Source organism: Nicrophorus vespilloides, unplaced genomic scaffold, assembly GCF_001412225.1.
Source record: "Nicrophorus vespilloides isolate i.1.1-1 unplaced genomic scaffold, Nicve_v1.0, whole genome shotgun sequence".
Lineage (NCBI taxonomy): Eukaryota > Metazoa > Arthropoda > Insecta > Coleoptera > Silphidae > Nicrophorus > Nicrophorus vespilloides.
This window is the reverse complement of record NW_017095872.1, coordinates 69,064-83,547: the sequence shown is the minus strand read 5'-3', so window position 1 is coordinate 83,547 and position 14,484 is coordinate 69,064. Positions and strand designations below refer to the sequence as shown.

General features: G+C 31.3%; 1 protein-coding gene across 1 annotated transcript in view; it reads left to right on the top strand.

The window, feature by feature from the left end:
• The first annotated feature begins 690 nt into the window (after positions 1-690).
• LOC108567365 (eye-specific diacylglycerol kinase) overlaps positions 691-14,484 on the top strand; it is a 57,797-nt gene continuing 44,003 nt past the window's right edge. Inside the window, exons 1-2 of the mRNA XM_017927799.1 lie at positions 691-875; positions 10,412-10,543. Coding sequence (XP_017783288.1) covers positions 832-875; positions 10,412-10,543 — 176 coding nt within the window. The 5' untranslated portion in view covers positions 691-831. The remainder of the gene's footprint in view (positions 876-10,411; positions 10,544-14,484) is intronic.

Below are 14,484 nucleotides of genomic sequence, written 5' to 3'. Positions count from 1 at the left end.
TTTTCATTTATTATTATAATTACTGTTCAATTTTATTACAACTTTCGAACTTATACAAATCCATTGATAACAATAATGATGATAATTTGTATATAGTTATTAAAAAAATGAATTACTAACAATAAAAGAAATATAAAAAAATGCATTTAAATGCAATTACAATAAAAAAATAATGAACATTTATTAATTAAATAAAATATCATAAATTTAGTAAATTGCTGTGATTACATCAACGAATGTATTTTGATCTTTGCTTTTTGCACTGTTTGCACATTATACAACAATTTAAATTACTTCTAATATATGTTATATTCTTTTCTTAGAAGAATTCGCTTTGTATTGGAAATTGTAAACCGAGATTCTTCTGCAATTCGCAGTTAATTGGAACGCATTGTAAAAAAAATCATCTTCTCGTTTTCGCCAAATTAAGGTTCTTGCATCTAAATCTGCTCATAAAGATAAACAAAAGGACAGGAAATCACGAGGATTACTTAATGGGATTACAAATATTTTCTAGTTTAAAAATAATTATTCAAAGAGCGGCGACATGTGCAGTGAAATGCACGAGTTTAGACAAAAATTCCCACTTTTGCTGCAATCCTCTTACTTTTTTTAATGTATATGTGCGTTCATTCCCTCAAGGCCTCACCGACGCCACCCATCATCAACCTCAGCTCACGCTCATTTTTCCTCTGCTATTTTACTATGAAAGTCACGAAAGTCATCTCTGATACAAATAACTATAACAGTGAGAGTTAACAAAACGCGTATTATTACAATTTTGGATTATTTCAAAGTTTTGTTATTGTTTTGATTCTTGACTGCACGAAGATGGGATTTTTAGGCGCTTTCCACCGGCGGAAGAACAAGTACAAGTGAGTTTTCCCGAAGACTTTTTATTTGTCCCTTTTCTCTTTTAGTTATATCATAATATAATCGGTTTTTCCCTGGTTTATTTTGGTGGACCAAAGGAAAAACGAAGTAAGTGAGAACCGGAGAGAGAACGTATGTGTTTGTGTTTTATTTGTTAGGTGAGTGTGTTTATTTTTGGTTCAGTTTGGCTCGCGCGGTTTGCCGGGTCTCCTCACCTTTTTATAAGTTCGAAACCGAAAAAGAAAAGACACATATTATAATAAAGGACAAGTGGAATAAACTGTAATAATTATTTCAATGTGCGTTTTATTTTTTTCCGTTATTTTTCCAAGTGAGAAATGTTAGTTAGGAAATTGAATAATTACATGTAAGTTGCTACACGTAACTCCACGACATTTCCACATTTTTTTTAACAATATTTTTATAATTTGTGAAATGTTGACTATTAACAACAAATTGCTAATAGTAAGTGCACACTCGTTGCGCGCGCATTTTTTTTATTATTCTAGTGTGTTGGTAATTTCATTTTTAAACTTTCCAATGTCATTTGGTTTGGACCTAGACCTTGAATCAAAAATATTATTACACCAAAGAAAAAATCATCATCAACTTATTTTTTGTGAAATTTGAAAGAATGAAAGCGTCGTCGTTAATTGTCGATCAATTATTTAAAAACGAGCATTCGTCGAAGCGATGTTAAAGAGTACATCGCTTTACAACTACTTCGTATTTACTCATCGTAATTGTCTTTGCCTTTTTAATTGAATTGAATTCACTGCTGCTTTTTTTTATTTATATTTTCTTTCACAATTTTTTTTTCATAAATTCTCTGAATTAAGTAATGATTGATTATTTACGTTAGTTGTGAAATTGAAGCATTTAAAGTTAATAAATGTAAAATACAAATAACATTACAAAAAAAAATAAACATAGAAATTGTTTGTAAAGTTTCTTTTAAATTTAATTAGAATCACTGTGTTTTTCCTCCTATCAGCACAAAATGATGATTAATTATTCACTATTGTTAATTTGTTCAGAAATTGAAGATTTAGAATTATAATTAATGTTTATTGCATCAGTCGTCCATAAAAAAAATAAACATATACAGTAGTAATAAGAAAAAACTAAAAAAATATATTGTAACACGACTGGTGCAATCGCGTACGACATACACAAATGTAAAGTATAAAAATCTTCAGGCTGGGCGTGAGTTTCGACGTGGGAAGTTTCCGGGCGCCACTTACTTTTATCGTGAGGAAGAACTCAAATACTGCTTCCTTCTTTTCTACCGGCCCCCTTAACCGTAATATCTAAAAGTTTTCTCTACTGGAGACGTCAACCGTCTCTCTACACGGTTCAATCCGGTCTCTCCGAAATTCTGGAAACATCGTTGCACCGTGGAGCGATGATACAAAAGGCTATTGACCATAGGTCTTTCTGCCCTAACTTTTTGTTTTTAAATTTAATTCCTTTTACTGTTATTTTTTCATTAATGAAATGATTGATTATATGAAACAAAAATAAATGAAACTTTTTGCATTACTTATGAAATAATAAATATGTACTAATAAATACGTTAAGGTCAAATCCTTCAAATAAATTACTATACTAATTATCACCTTTATCCAATAACAACTTTACTTTACTTAATATTCATATCTGCATAACACATTTATTTCGAATCGTAATTTATAAACTGTAATCTACAATTGTTTGTTTTTTTTGTATTAATTAATTTAAAAAAAAATAATTTAAAAAAACAAATTTCTATTTATTTTAATAAATTGATGTATAAATATTTAAATTGGTATTGTCACTTAGGAATATTTGAAATAATTAGTAATATTTAGACATACGAAATCATTTATTTACAAAGAATGATTTAATTGCATAATCGTTTGATAAAAATTTCATATTTATTAATAAGATCAATTGAATTTCAAAAAAAAATATATTGTTAATTAGTAAAAAATAATGTTAATGATATTTATTTAAAATTTAGTAAGAAATTTTTTGAATTAAAACTCTCAATTTGTTTTCATTCAAAAATTATAATGTTTAAGCGTTATTTCTGTTGATGAAAATACACGTAAAGAAAATTTGTAGGAAATCTAGGTGAATATAACTACATTCACAATGTAAGGTATACATATATTTTTGTTCATTGATTTTTTAAATTTGTAACAGTAATTGCAGAGAAACATATATACATTATTCATGATTGGTCATTTACTTTTATTTGTACGGATATTAATAATATCGAGAATAAATGATAAATGAAACATTGATTTGTTATTACATATTATTATTACGTTTATATAAGCGTAGATGCGCAATAGAAATAGACTAATTGAGGTGTTAAATTATAAGAGAGTTGTTTATTGAATGTACCTTTGGCTATCGACCAAATTCGATTGCCAACAAAATCGTCCCATGTTGATATAAATCCCAAGTTCATAATTTATTTAATATATAAATCGACAAACAAATAAAACAAAACGTAATACTACAACTATTCAAAATATCTATTCTACTTTGTTTTTTGTTTTTAATACGAAATGTAATATATTTCTTTTGTATTGTACAAAAACTAATCAACTAAAAATATTTTTATACATAGAAATAAATTGACTTGTTAATTTAAAATTTTTACAATTAATTTTTTTGTTGTTTTTCAAAATAATAACTCGACGACGAAAATAATACCTGAACTACTACTTTTTCACATTCTAAATATAGTTATTTTTATCTTGATTTAATACAATTGTCGTTGTATCTGTTTTCTACATTTATTTACATTATTTTCATTGTATTTTTAGTAAATTATAACTATCATTATATTGTTTAGAATTGTAGGAATTTTATCCATAACAAATTTCCATTAAAAAAACTAATTTTAATGATATTTATCATGTTTATGATGCAACAATCATTTCAAATACTAATTGTTTTCAATTAAAAACTTTTTGAAGTTGTTTACTTTCAGAAATTATAATTTTTGAATTGTAAAGTTATCAATGAAAAAAAATAATTTCTAGAAACTGTATGAAAGTTTACCTTCAAAAACCTTATAAATTTCAAGTAATAAATTGACCAAATTGTCAATATTAAATTTAATTATCGTATTTATCAATGCAATTGAAATTGTTCTCTTGTCTCTCTTTGTTTTTTTTTTGCTGAAATCAACATAATAATACCATATCAAATATTATTTTTCATCGAATTTCAATTAAACTTGAGCAAACACGGTTATATATATATTTTTGTCTCTGCTTTTTATTCTCATTCAGTTTTGTTACTGTTGCTCTTAGTTTTGCTGCAGTTGTTTTTAATTTCGTTGCTGTTGTTACACCACCACCGACGCGAACGGAGTTCTCGTAATTTCATCGACTCGAATTACGTAATGGCATTGAAAGAGAGAGAAAAGCCCAGTTCACATTGTTTCCATATTTTTTCGCTTCTGCTTTTGTTTCGTGTTGTGCACTACCTTTTTTTTCTGAAATTTATTTTTGTTTTGTTTGCTTGTACTTCGTTCGATGCATTCCGCAATATCAGCACATATGTTTAGCAGAAACTGGAAGCATCCATGTGTTCGTTCGCCTCTTCGCCTCGACTCGTTGATTTCTCGACTCATAATAACCGTGGAATTAACTGGAAAACAAAAATATAAAAATTATGCACGAATTCGAGTTTTGTTGCTTTGCGTAAGTACACTGTTACCAAATTTGAAATTTATTCATTATAGCTTTTGTTTTGCATGTGTCATTTGTGTGAAACGTTCGTCAGGGGGATTTTGGTTATTTAATAGACTATGATTGGAGCGCCCTTTGTGAACGTTTCCAACAATTCCGGACTCGCAAATTCGTCAGCATTGATTTGTTGCTTTTTTGTTTTTGTTTTTAGGAAATTTATGTATTTGTGTTTTCGATTATTTCTTGCTATGAAATAATTTCATTATATTAAAGTGAAATTATTCATTATTTGGCTTCTATTGGAATATTTTGTATTGTTTTTTATTTATTCATTTTTAAACGTCAGCTTTATGAAAACAAATTATTGAAGTACAACGAACAATTACATGAAACACAAGTACACACCTATAGGTGTGTCAAAATGACCCGATTATTCAATATTCAAGATTTCCTTAAGTTAAAAAAAATAAATAACAAACAAGCCTTATTCTTGTGTTTTTATCTCGGAAGTATTATTTTTAGTTCTTAAATTTTACGTCGAACGTTTCGCGGACGGCCAGGAATGCCGCACAATGCAGGAGGATGCGTAGGAGCGAAAATATGCAGTCGCAGGACGTGCGCGTCTCTTGGCACCTTGCCGCTCAAAATAATGCTCGAATCGCGCCAAAATTCAAACACCTGTCACAGTCGAGTATCGTCCGCATTTACGCTCTACTCCTTTCGGAATTCCGTTCCGCCTTTCAAATGCGATTAATAATTCATGGCCCACGTGTTTTTTCTTCTTCTTGTGCGAGCGGTGGGGTAAGATTAATTCATTTTTCTGACTTAAGTTGTGACTTAGTCGTTTGTGAACGGTCGAGGTGGACGGATTGCAGTGGAGCAAAACCGGAAGTGCTCGAAGGTTACCGGAAGTGCCGTCCGCTTGATGGACGAGTGGAACGAACCTCTTTGTGTCTGAGGCCGGTGACTGGAGGAAGAGAGAGAGAGTGTTATGCAAATGGTGTTCGCGCGCGAAGCAGAGTTCATGGCCAGGCTCATCGTCATGTATGGTTGTTTCAGATCATCATCATTCTCTGCTAACATCTGCATGTTTCCTTTGTAAACACCTATGAAAACGAGAAGTTGAAGATCGTATTCAGAGCATCATCATCAATCCATCATCTTTACGCGCACTTAATTTTACTACCACCTCGAAATCTTTACAACGCACTTAAGATTTGTGTGTTTTTTTTTTCATGGCGAAAATAAGGGGAATTCCCTCATATTTACAGCAATCTTTCCCATACCATACTTCAGTTTTACCAGGGTTTTGTTTAATAACAAATAATATACTTTAATTTAAAAACAATATAAAATAACTAAACAAATTGTACTTAAAAAAGTCAACTTCAACGAAAAATACATATTTTTAGAATGATTTAATATCGTGAAGCGACGAAAATATTACTAAAATAAACCCATACAGATAAACAATGTACACAAATAAATGACTGCACATTCAAGAATCTAAATGATTTGCTTATACATATTGTAGATAATATTAGATGTTTATATGATTTCTTCGTCCTTGGATGAAATCACCTTCAAACTCCAATAATTTTACGTACAAAAAAAATATAGTTTCGTGTTAATTTATTTATTGTCACCGTTCATTGGAACATAGTTACTATTTTAAAGCTGAAATTGTATTGCGAATTTTGTGCATTCGCACGATCGAATAATATATGCATGCGTTTAACGATAAAATTGGAGCGTCCAAGTATATTTTATTTGGATATTATGTAATTGTGAATTACATAGTTTTTTTTTTCTGTGCAATATAGCCTCATTACCAGACACGTTCCATTTGGGTGCGTATCTCAAGAAGCAGCAGCGTTAAATTCGAATTTACATATGCATAAGTAAGCTGAATAATTGGAGGGATGTACTGCATTGTGTACACTGCAAATTAATTGCGTGTATAGTTTTAGTGCAATTCGCTTCTAAAGTTTCACTGATATTTGTATAAAATTTGAATTATTATTCTATATACATATTTTTAATCAATTTGAATGATTCCAAAATATTTTAGTATGTAAATGACAATAACATTAAAACTGTAAATAAAAAAAAATCGTTACATTTCTTGCCCTGTTTTATTATTAATTTGCATTTAAATTTGAACTAATTTGAATCTATTATACGAATCCTGTTATTTTTTTTCCTTTAGCGTAATTTAATTAGGTTGTTTTATCCTTAATTCACAATTTTATGGTTTCACTTCTATTTACATCTAGTTACTTAACATATAATTTTGGTTATGACGAAATTACAGATATTTGACGTAAGTTGACATATATTTTTTTTACGTATTTTTACGTATTTATTTTGACAAATTATAAAAAATATTTGAAATAGAGATGACGTTATTAGTCTTAATTATATATATATATATTTTGACAAACTGTCATATTATACGTAAAAATATCAAAGTGTCATATATTTGACGTATCATAGATGACGACGTAATTATGGTGCAAAGTATTAAGTTTTTGATTTGTTATCCGAATGAATCGATTGCTCGACTATATAACCGAATCAAACATCAATAATCGTATAGCATCAGGTTCGGTTGAGGCGTAATAGACAGGTGATTGATTCTAATGGCTAACTCACGCATTTAATTGATTAGACATCAAATTGTATCGTGAATGAATTCTATGAAGTAAACATAACTTTTGAGTTTGTTGATTTGGAAAGCCGACGTGCAGGGGTTGTTTCCGGTGCGCACGTAACCGGTACCGTAATTAATATTGTTGCAGCTGCAGTTGCGATCGAGATCAAAGAAACTGTCAATTAACTGACAATAAATAGACGGAAACAATTGACATCAAACGTTTCCATGTAAATATATTTTTTTACACGAGTATTGTCTATTATTTGTCGAGGCGACTCAATTCCGTATGAAAACAATTAGTTTGTTTTTCAACGCTGAAAAATATCATTAAAATAACATCGATGAAACGAACGAACCAAATACCAAATTGTCCTACAAATTTAAATTCAATTGATCATCAGTTAATTGGATGATATCAATTCATTGCTTTTGATGATGACCTCAGGGTTTGTAATTAAAAATCCCATTCAAGGCAACAAACAGTTTTAATAAAAAATAAATAATACATGTTTCCATTGTCGTGTTATGAACGTGAATTTTAAACTTGTAAATGCAACTGCTCGAAGATCCGTGTTTGGAATGGACAAGGTAAAATGACTAAAGAAAACCACATAGTTATTATTATACTTTTTGATAGTTTGTATTTACAACTTACACTTATTATTGACGTTTTTGCAGTTTTCGTTCTGCGAGACGCAAGTTCGCAATTACGTAACGCATTTATCATGTCACATTCGGCGTTGATCCTCTTTTTTTTTCTCTGTAATGCACATGGCCCACTTCGGATTACGTCGCTCACCGGTCTACAATATTTATAAATTGCCCGTGTTTACTGACATGTTTTTTTACCACATTCGAGGCATGACCTAACATTAAAAACAAATTAGAACGCTCCGAAAATATTATATTTATATCAAATTACATATATTAGAAGCAGCAGAAAGCAATCAACTTTGTCCCATTAATATTTAGGTATTAATCTGTATTCTACTAATGATAATATCTAAATAAAAAATTGAATAAAATTTTAGTTATTTTACAAAATAATCTTTTTAATAAAAAAGTAAATAATTCGACGAACATTAATGTAGTTGAATAATATTCATGTACACTTTATGTGTAAATAAATGAAATTTTACATAAAAAAATGTGAGAGTTATGTGGGACATTTAAAGAATTTGCGAAGAAATTGCTTTGACATCGTTTCTATTTTAAATAATTATACGTTTTTTTTTTGTTGTTGTTGCACCAAGGATTTATTCGCTTCTAAGAAATGGAACAAATCTTTCGTATGTTACGTAATTAATCTCGATGACTAACATCCGCGAAATCTACACTTAACGTAACTTAGGTAACAAGGTCAAGGTTAATACATTATTTTTATTTATTTATAACTAGTTTTTGTATTCAATTACAAATCCTTTACATCCAATATTTTTATTTATAATTAAATTGCGAAACGTTTACAATTTTTTTTTTGAAAATGTGAAATGAATGCAAGTTTATTAATGAATCCATTAATTAAATGTATAAATAAATATATGTTCACAAATGTACACCAAGTGGATTATATTTCTATATCTGTATTATTTTTGTAGGTGAATGCTATTGATTGCATTTTGTGGAATTGGATACTTTTTTTTGTATTGGTATTAATACTGGCGTTGCGTTTTCCGAATATTTTCCTTAATACCGTTAGCAAATTAGTTTTGGGAAATCGATGGGCATTAGTTTCACGGTGCGAATATATGTATAGGATTTACAATGCGAAACAATAATCTACGTACGAGCGCCCGTTGAAATTCCCAATTTTATGCTCAGCAGACTGCAGCCAAATTGGACTTGGCCAGTTATTTCTAATTTACGCCTAATTTATGTTTGCGTTACGCCGCCCTGTGTGCACAGGTTGCGCCATCTATTAACTTATTTACTGCTCCATTTGTGCCGTAATTATCATGATCATATAACATTTTTTTTTTCATAAGTTTTGTTATGACATGAGATGTATATGTTACGGTAAATGTGCATATATTATGTACTTTTACTGTAACATAATTACCAAACTCCGACTATAAATTATCAATTACAAATTATGGGAAAAAATTTGTTACGTCTAGCCAACAGCAGCTAACTATATCCGGATACAACAGTTTCAATAAGTTCCGGTAAACATTTACCTCTCACAATACGACAGATGTAACATATCAGTTACAAATTATTTATCTACTAACTATTAATTACTAAACATCTATTTGTCTAATTTTATCATATTCAGAGATCAATTCGTTAAATTTTATTGCATTATTTGCAATTCGATATGTTTCCATTAAAGTTACTCAACAATTTGATTTACAAAATAGGAATCAAGTGCACTTAGGAAATCGATGGCAAAATACATCGATTCCGTAAGTGCAAATATGAAACAAATGTTTTAAAAATACACAAAATGAAAAATGAGAAAGAGCTATTAAATTTGTGCAAAAAAAAATCAAAATAATATTACATAAATCATCTGTTGTTTACTTAAGTAAATTATACATTTATTACTTAATTAAGATATTTTTACTCGTATAGTGAAATACTTGCACAGTGAAACATATTCAAATATACACATAATATGTCTACATAATAAGTTTTAAAAATGAAGTAGAATGGAAGAAATAGGGGCGTAATAACTACAAGAATATCTTTTTATAGAATAATACTATATGTGATTGGAAATATAAACGTATATCAGGTGCTTATACCAATTGTTTTGTATAAATGTCAGTGTAGTAATAAAAAAATATACTAATATTTATGACTCATATACAGCATAAAATACAATAAATTGAAACGATATTTCATATGTAATTTTGATTTAGAAAATGCATTAAAACTATGTCTTATAAGTATAGACATAGTCTAATCTTCTGATAGAAATGAAGAAAGTTGGAAAGATTTAAATAATTTCGTTTGAAATGCCATTTTCCGAATTGATTGATTGATTGATTGATACCTAACGATGTTATTGTCCTCGCTGCGAACTCACGCAAATAGAAATTGTTTTTTCTTACATCCCGACTATAATGTATACTTATCCGCTCTGTAACTGATTGTATATTGTTACATGTAGTTTGATAATAAATGTAATAAAGTCGTCATCATCTCTCATCATTTTCTTATGTTTGTTTCGTTTTGTTTGTTGCAGGATGAGCGAAAAGTGCAGCGGTAATGCGGATAGCGACGTGATATTGGAAACCCCGAAGAGCGGAGCGCACCACAAGCAGAAACCACCCGCGGTTCGCCTGACCGCCCACAGGAGGATAGGTTCCTGCTTTCGGTAAGTGCCATTTATTTATTTACTTTTTCATTACTTTCTTCCTTTTTCCACCTTCTTCTAACTAGATTAGACCAAGGTCCTTCTTCCAGCTACTATTATTAATTTATTGATCCGTCGGTGATTATAACCCCACTGTATTTTCTACATATATTGAATTTAATGAGATTTGAGCGTAAATCCTGTTAATGTAGCAAGGTTGCGACACGAGCAGAGAACTTGACAATCGCGATCGGCGTTTCGTTGCGGAAAGAACGGTATTCTGTGTAAAACGTTTCCTTCTGTTGTTGCGCGTACTTTGAGAGATGGTGCAGGAGGTTAAGGAGGAGCAGGACGATGCGGTGGAGCAAGAGCCGGATGAGGAGGATGAGGTGGAGGAGACGGCAGAGGCCGAGTGAGTGCGATGCTTTATTTCACTTTTCCATCTTCTCAACCCACTTGGATTCCTTTCGGCCACGTCGGCATCCGAGACATCCCTTTCATGCAGCTGAAGTATATGGAAGAGATCGAAAAATTGTTCTCGTCCTTTCTATCTCTTCGGCTATACGGTGCTTATCCCCCTACACATATATATATATTTTTTTGCGCCCTTCGAGTAATGAGCCTCCGCTCACGTCGTCCACCTTTTTTCTTTCTTTTCTTCATCCCAACCCCCATTCCCCGAGAATCGATTGTGTTTTGTGCTGGGTATTTACGTTTTAATCCTCCAATTTGCGAGAAATTCCTCCCTCGGATCCCACGCGAATATTAAAATCAACCCTCAATATTTACCGCAAAACCCACCTTCTACTACGACAACAATACATTTCCTAGATACACACACACACTCACTAAGTTTCGAATCAATATCTAGACAACTAACTGAAGACTTAGTTTAGTATTCGGCGTATCAAACCCTCATCAGATTCAACACCAATATTTTTTTAAATTATATATACAGAAACACCCCCCCCAAATGTTCCGCTCTGCATACTTAACAACTTCACCTGCTTTAACTCCATTCTGACTGTTCAGAACATAGAGAAACTAAAATCATCATTGGTTTATTGTTAACAGTTTCATTAATATTATGAACATTTGGGCTTTATTTTATGAATTGTGCATGTAATTAACATGTTAATTATTGATTATTAATTGTTTGATAATGAACAAGACATAAGATTTTTCCTAAATTAACAAATTGATTTATTATTTGCTTGAATGGAAATTGTATTTGTATTTGTTTTGAACGTTCCTATTATCGTTTTGCGGCTTTCTACATCCAATTGAATCAATAATTACATGAACTTTAATTAACTGAACTGGTAATTCGTAGATATGTATACAATTAACAATTGATTTTCCATTGCTCCAATTGCGAAGTTGTTTGCAAAACCCTGCACAGTTGCATTGTTCGAGATGTAACATGGGTTTACGTGTAGTCGGAGTTCTAGTTGTGGAAGGGTGTCTTCATCAATCCATTAAGATTAATGCTGTTCCATTGGCACAGTTAACGAGGGTTGATGAAATCCATTGTCCCAGGGTTGAAATGTCTTCGCTTGTAACGAACCCATCTGAACGTGGCGATAATGGATGATAACGTAACTGAGAGCAACATCAACAAAAAAAACGAAGGAAATTGTACAAGTTTTGGTCGGGCTTTCAGATGACGGATGGGTAGAGCGTACTGTATCTCTCCGCACGACCCATTCAGGAGTTTTGCTGCGAAGAGCAAATGGATTGAATGAGACAACGCCACCCACGGCTTGCAAATGCGAAAGAGGGAGAGAAACTCTGTGTATGTCGAGTGTGTGTGTGTATGTTTGCACGGCACGAAGGGCGCGAGATTTAGTCTTCCCCCAAGTTTCCTACCACCACATATTACATCCACTTTTATGTTTGCTGGTGTTGTATGTGTGTGTGTGTGTGTGTGTGTGCATATACATACACACCTACACGTATGCGTACGTTGAACGCTACAACATCCTCTTCAGCCTTAAAAGCAAACATGTTAAAATGTTGCCAGAATCTGATACATGCATACCACAATGGGCTCTCCTCTCATTCCTTTTCTCCTTGAGCGGTTTTCCATGGTGCCGCACATTTGGGTCTTTAAATTTATTTTCTCTTCTTCAATTTACAACCTCACAGGATTACGCGGATTGTACCTTTTTTTTTTTATTATTATCATTTATCTTCTGTACTTAGGAGCAAACAATGTGTAATTACGTTTTGTTTGCCATTTCCATGATTGCGAACGTCACAATTATCCTGTGCAAAAACCCTTGAAAACTACGTAATCTTTGCGGAGAGAACGCAAATATGTTTACATCGCACTGCGCAATTTATATTAAATCCTCATAAACAAACATCTTAATTCGTTACACAAATATTATCATGGATTTTTCTTATAGGTCAACGTATATTCTTTTCTTATTTAGTCATCAAAAACTTACACATAAATATTCAGTGAAGTTAACCTACAAGGCGGCAGCCAACCAACAAATTACAGAAGAATATAATGGTAAAAACTTCAATTGGGAAGTTTACCAAAAAAAAAAAAAAAGTCTACCGCCATTAGATTTAATTAATGTTTGCAGGAATACGATTGTATATTAAATATACTATGACATAAAAAAATTAGCGAGATATTGATTGAAATGAACCTGTACAACAGATATTGAAAGAAAAGACTGAAATTCAGACGTCTCGATTTTTTTTCCATATGTTTATTATTGTATAACATTTTGATTGTATGGGGATAAAAAGGGCAATAACATTTGAAGAATGTAGTTATAAACTGTGGAGGACGTTATGGAGGTATGGAACAGCGGTCGGAACACGAAAAATAAAGTATAATGAAGGAAATATGAGCAATTGTAGTGGTATAGTTGGACGTAGAAAGGGCATCCCTCCATTATTTATAGAACACGAGCATTGGGCAACAGCTGACATAATAATAAAGAGAGATAGAAAGAGCGAAGTGGAACAAAAACTGTACAAATAAAATATTCATTACGAGATGATTAAAGCATGTGCATAACGTGCGCACGATGAACCAACAAAACTGCACTAACTAATTCCAAAATAAATTGAAAATGCATGATGTTTCTATATTAAATAATAAGACAATTTCATGTTATAAAAAAATACAAATAAACTGAAAGAAAAACTATCAATATATTAATATAGTTAATTAATAAATATTAATTAGGATTCTTTAGTATATAAAAAGAAAAAACTTGATTTTATATTTATTTTTTAACAAATAATACAAATTCTCATCGAAACATTCGTCGAATACAATTATTCCATTGTTATCGTTACACGACTTACAGATTTCCACTTCGAAAATACATTCCCGTTTGTTGTTCACATCGTTTTTCATATCGTTTTTTCTTTTTTAATTTATTCTTCCACAGTCAAAACTATTATTTATTTATTATTTTAATTTAATTATATTTTTTTTAAAGTCATGGAATTGTTAATGAAGCGTGATTTTCACCTATTTTTTTATTTTCATTTATTTTCCCCCCATTACACAATCTCCATCCTTCTCTCTCACACACATATCTCTGGTTTTTTTCCCCTAGCACTTTGTTAATGTATTGCGTGTGCCCTGATTGTGTGTCGGCTGTTCTTTTGTTTTGCATTTTCATCGTTCCATCTCCGTCCGACACACGCAAATCCGCATGTATCAAAGATCTGTCGTATTCACCCTCGCTTATATATTTTTTTATTATTTTTGTCGTCGTTGCACGCAGCTTTTCAACGATCTATGCATATTTTTAATTGCCGCGGTCTCCGCGTTATCTGCACGACCAACACTCGACCTATACGCTGAACTTCAAGTTTTCCTCACACACACACACAAGTTTTCTTTTCAGTCCTTTTGCTTCTCACTATTATTGTTACGTGTGTATTATTGCCATTCTTTCTTTAAGATTTTCCTTTCTCATGAAACC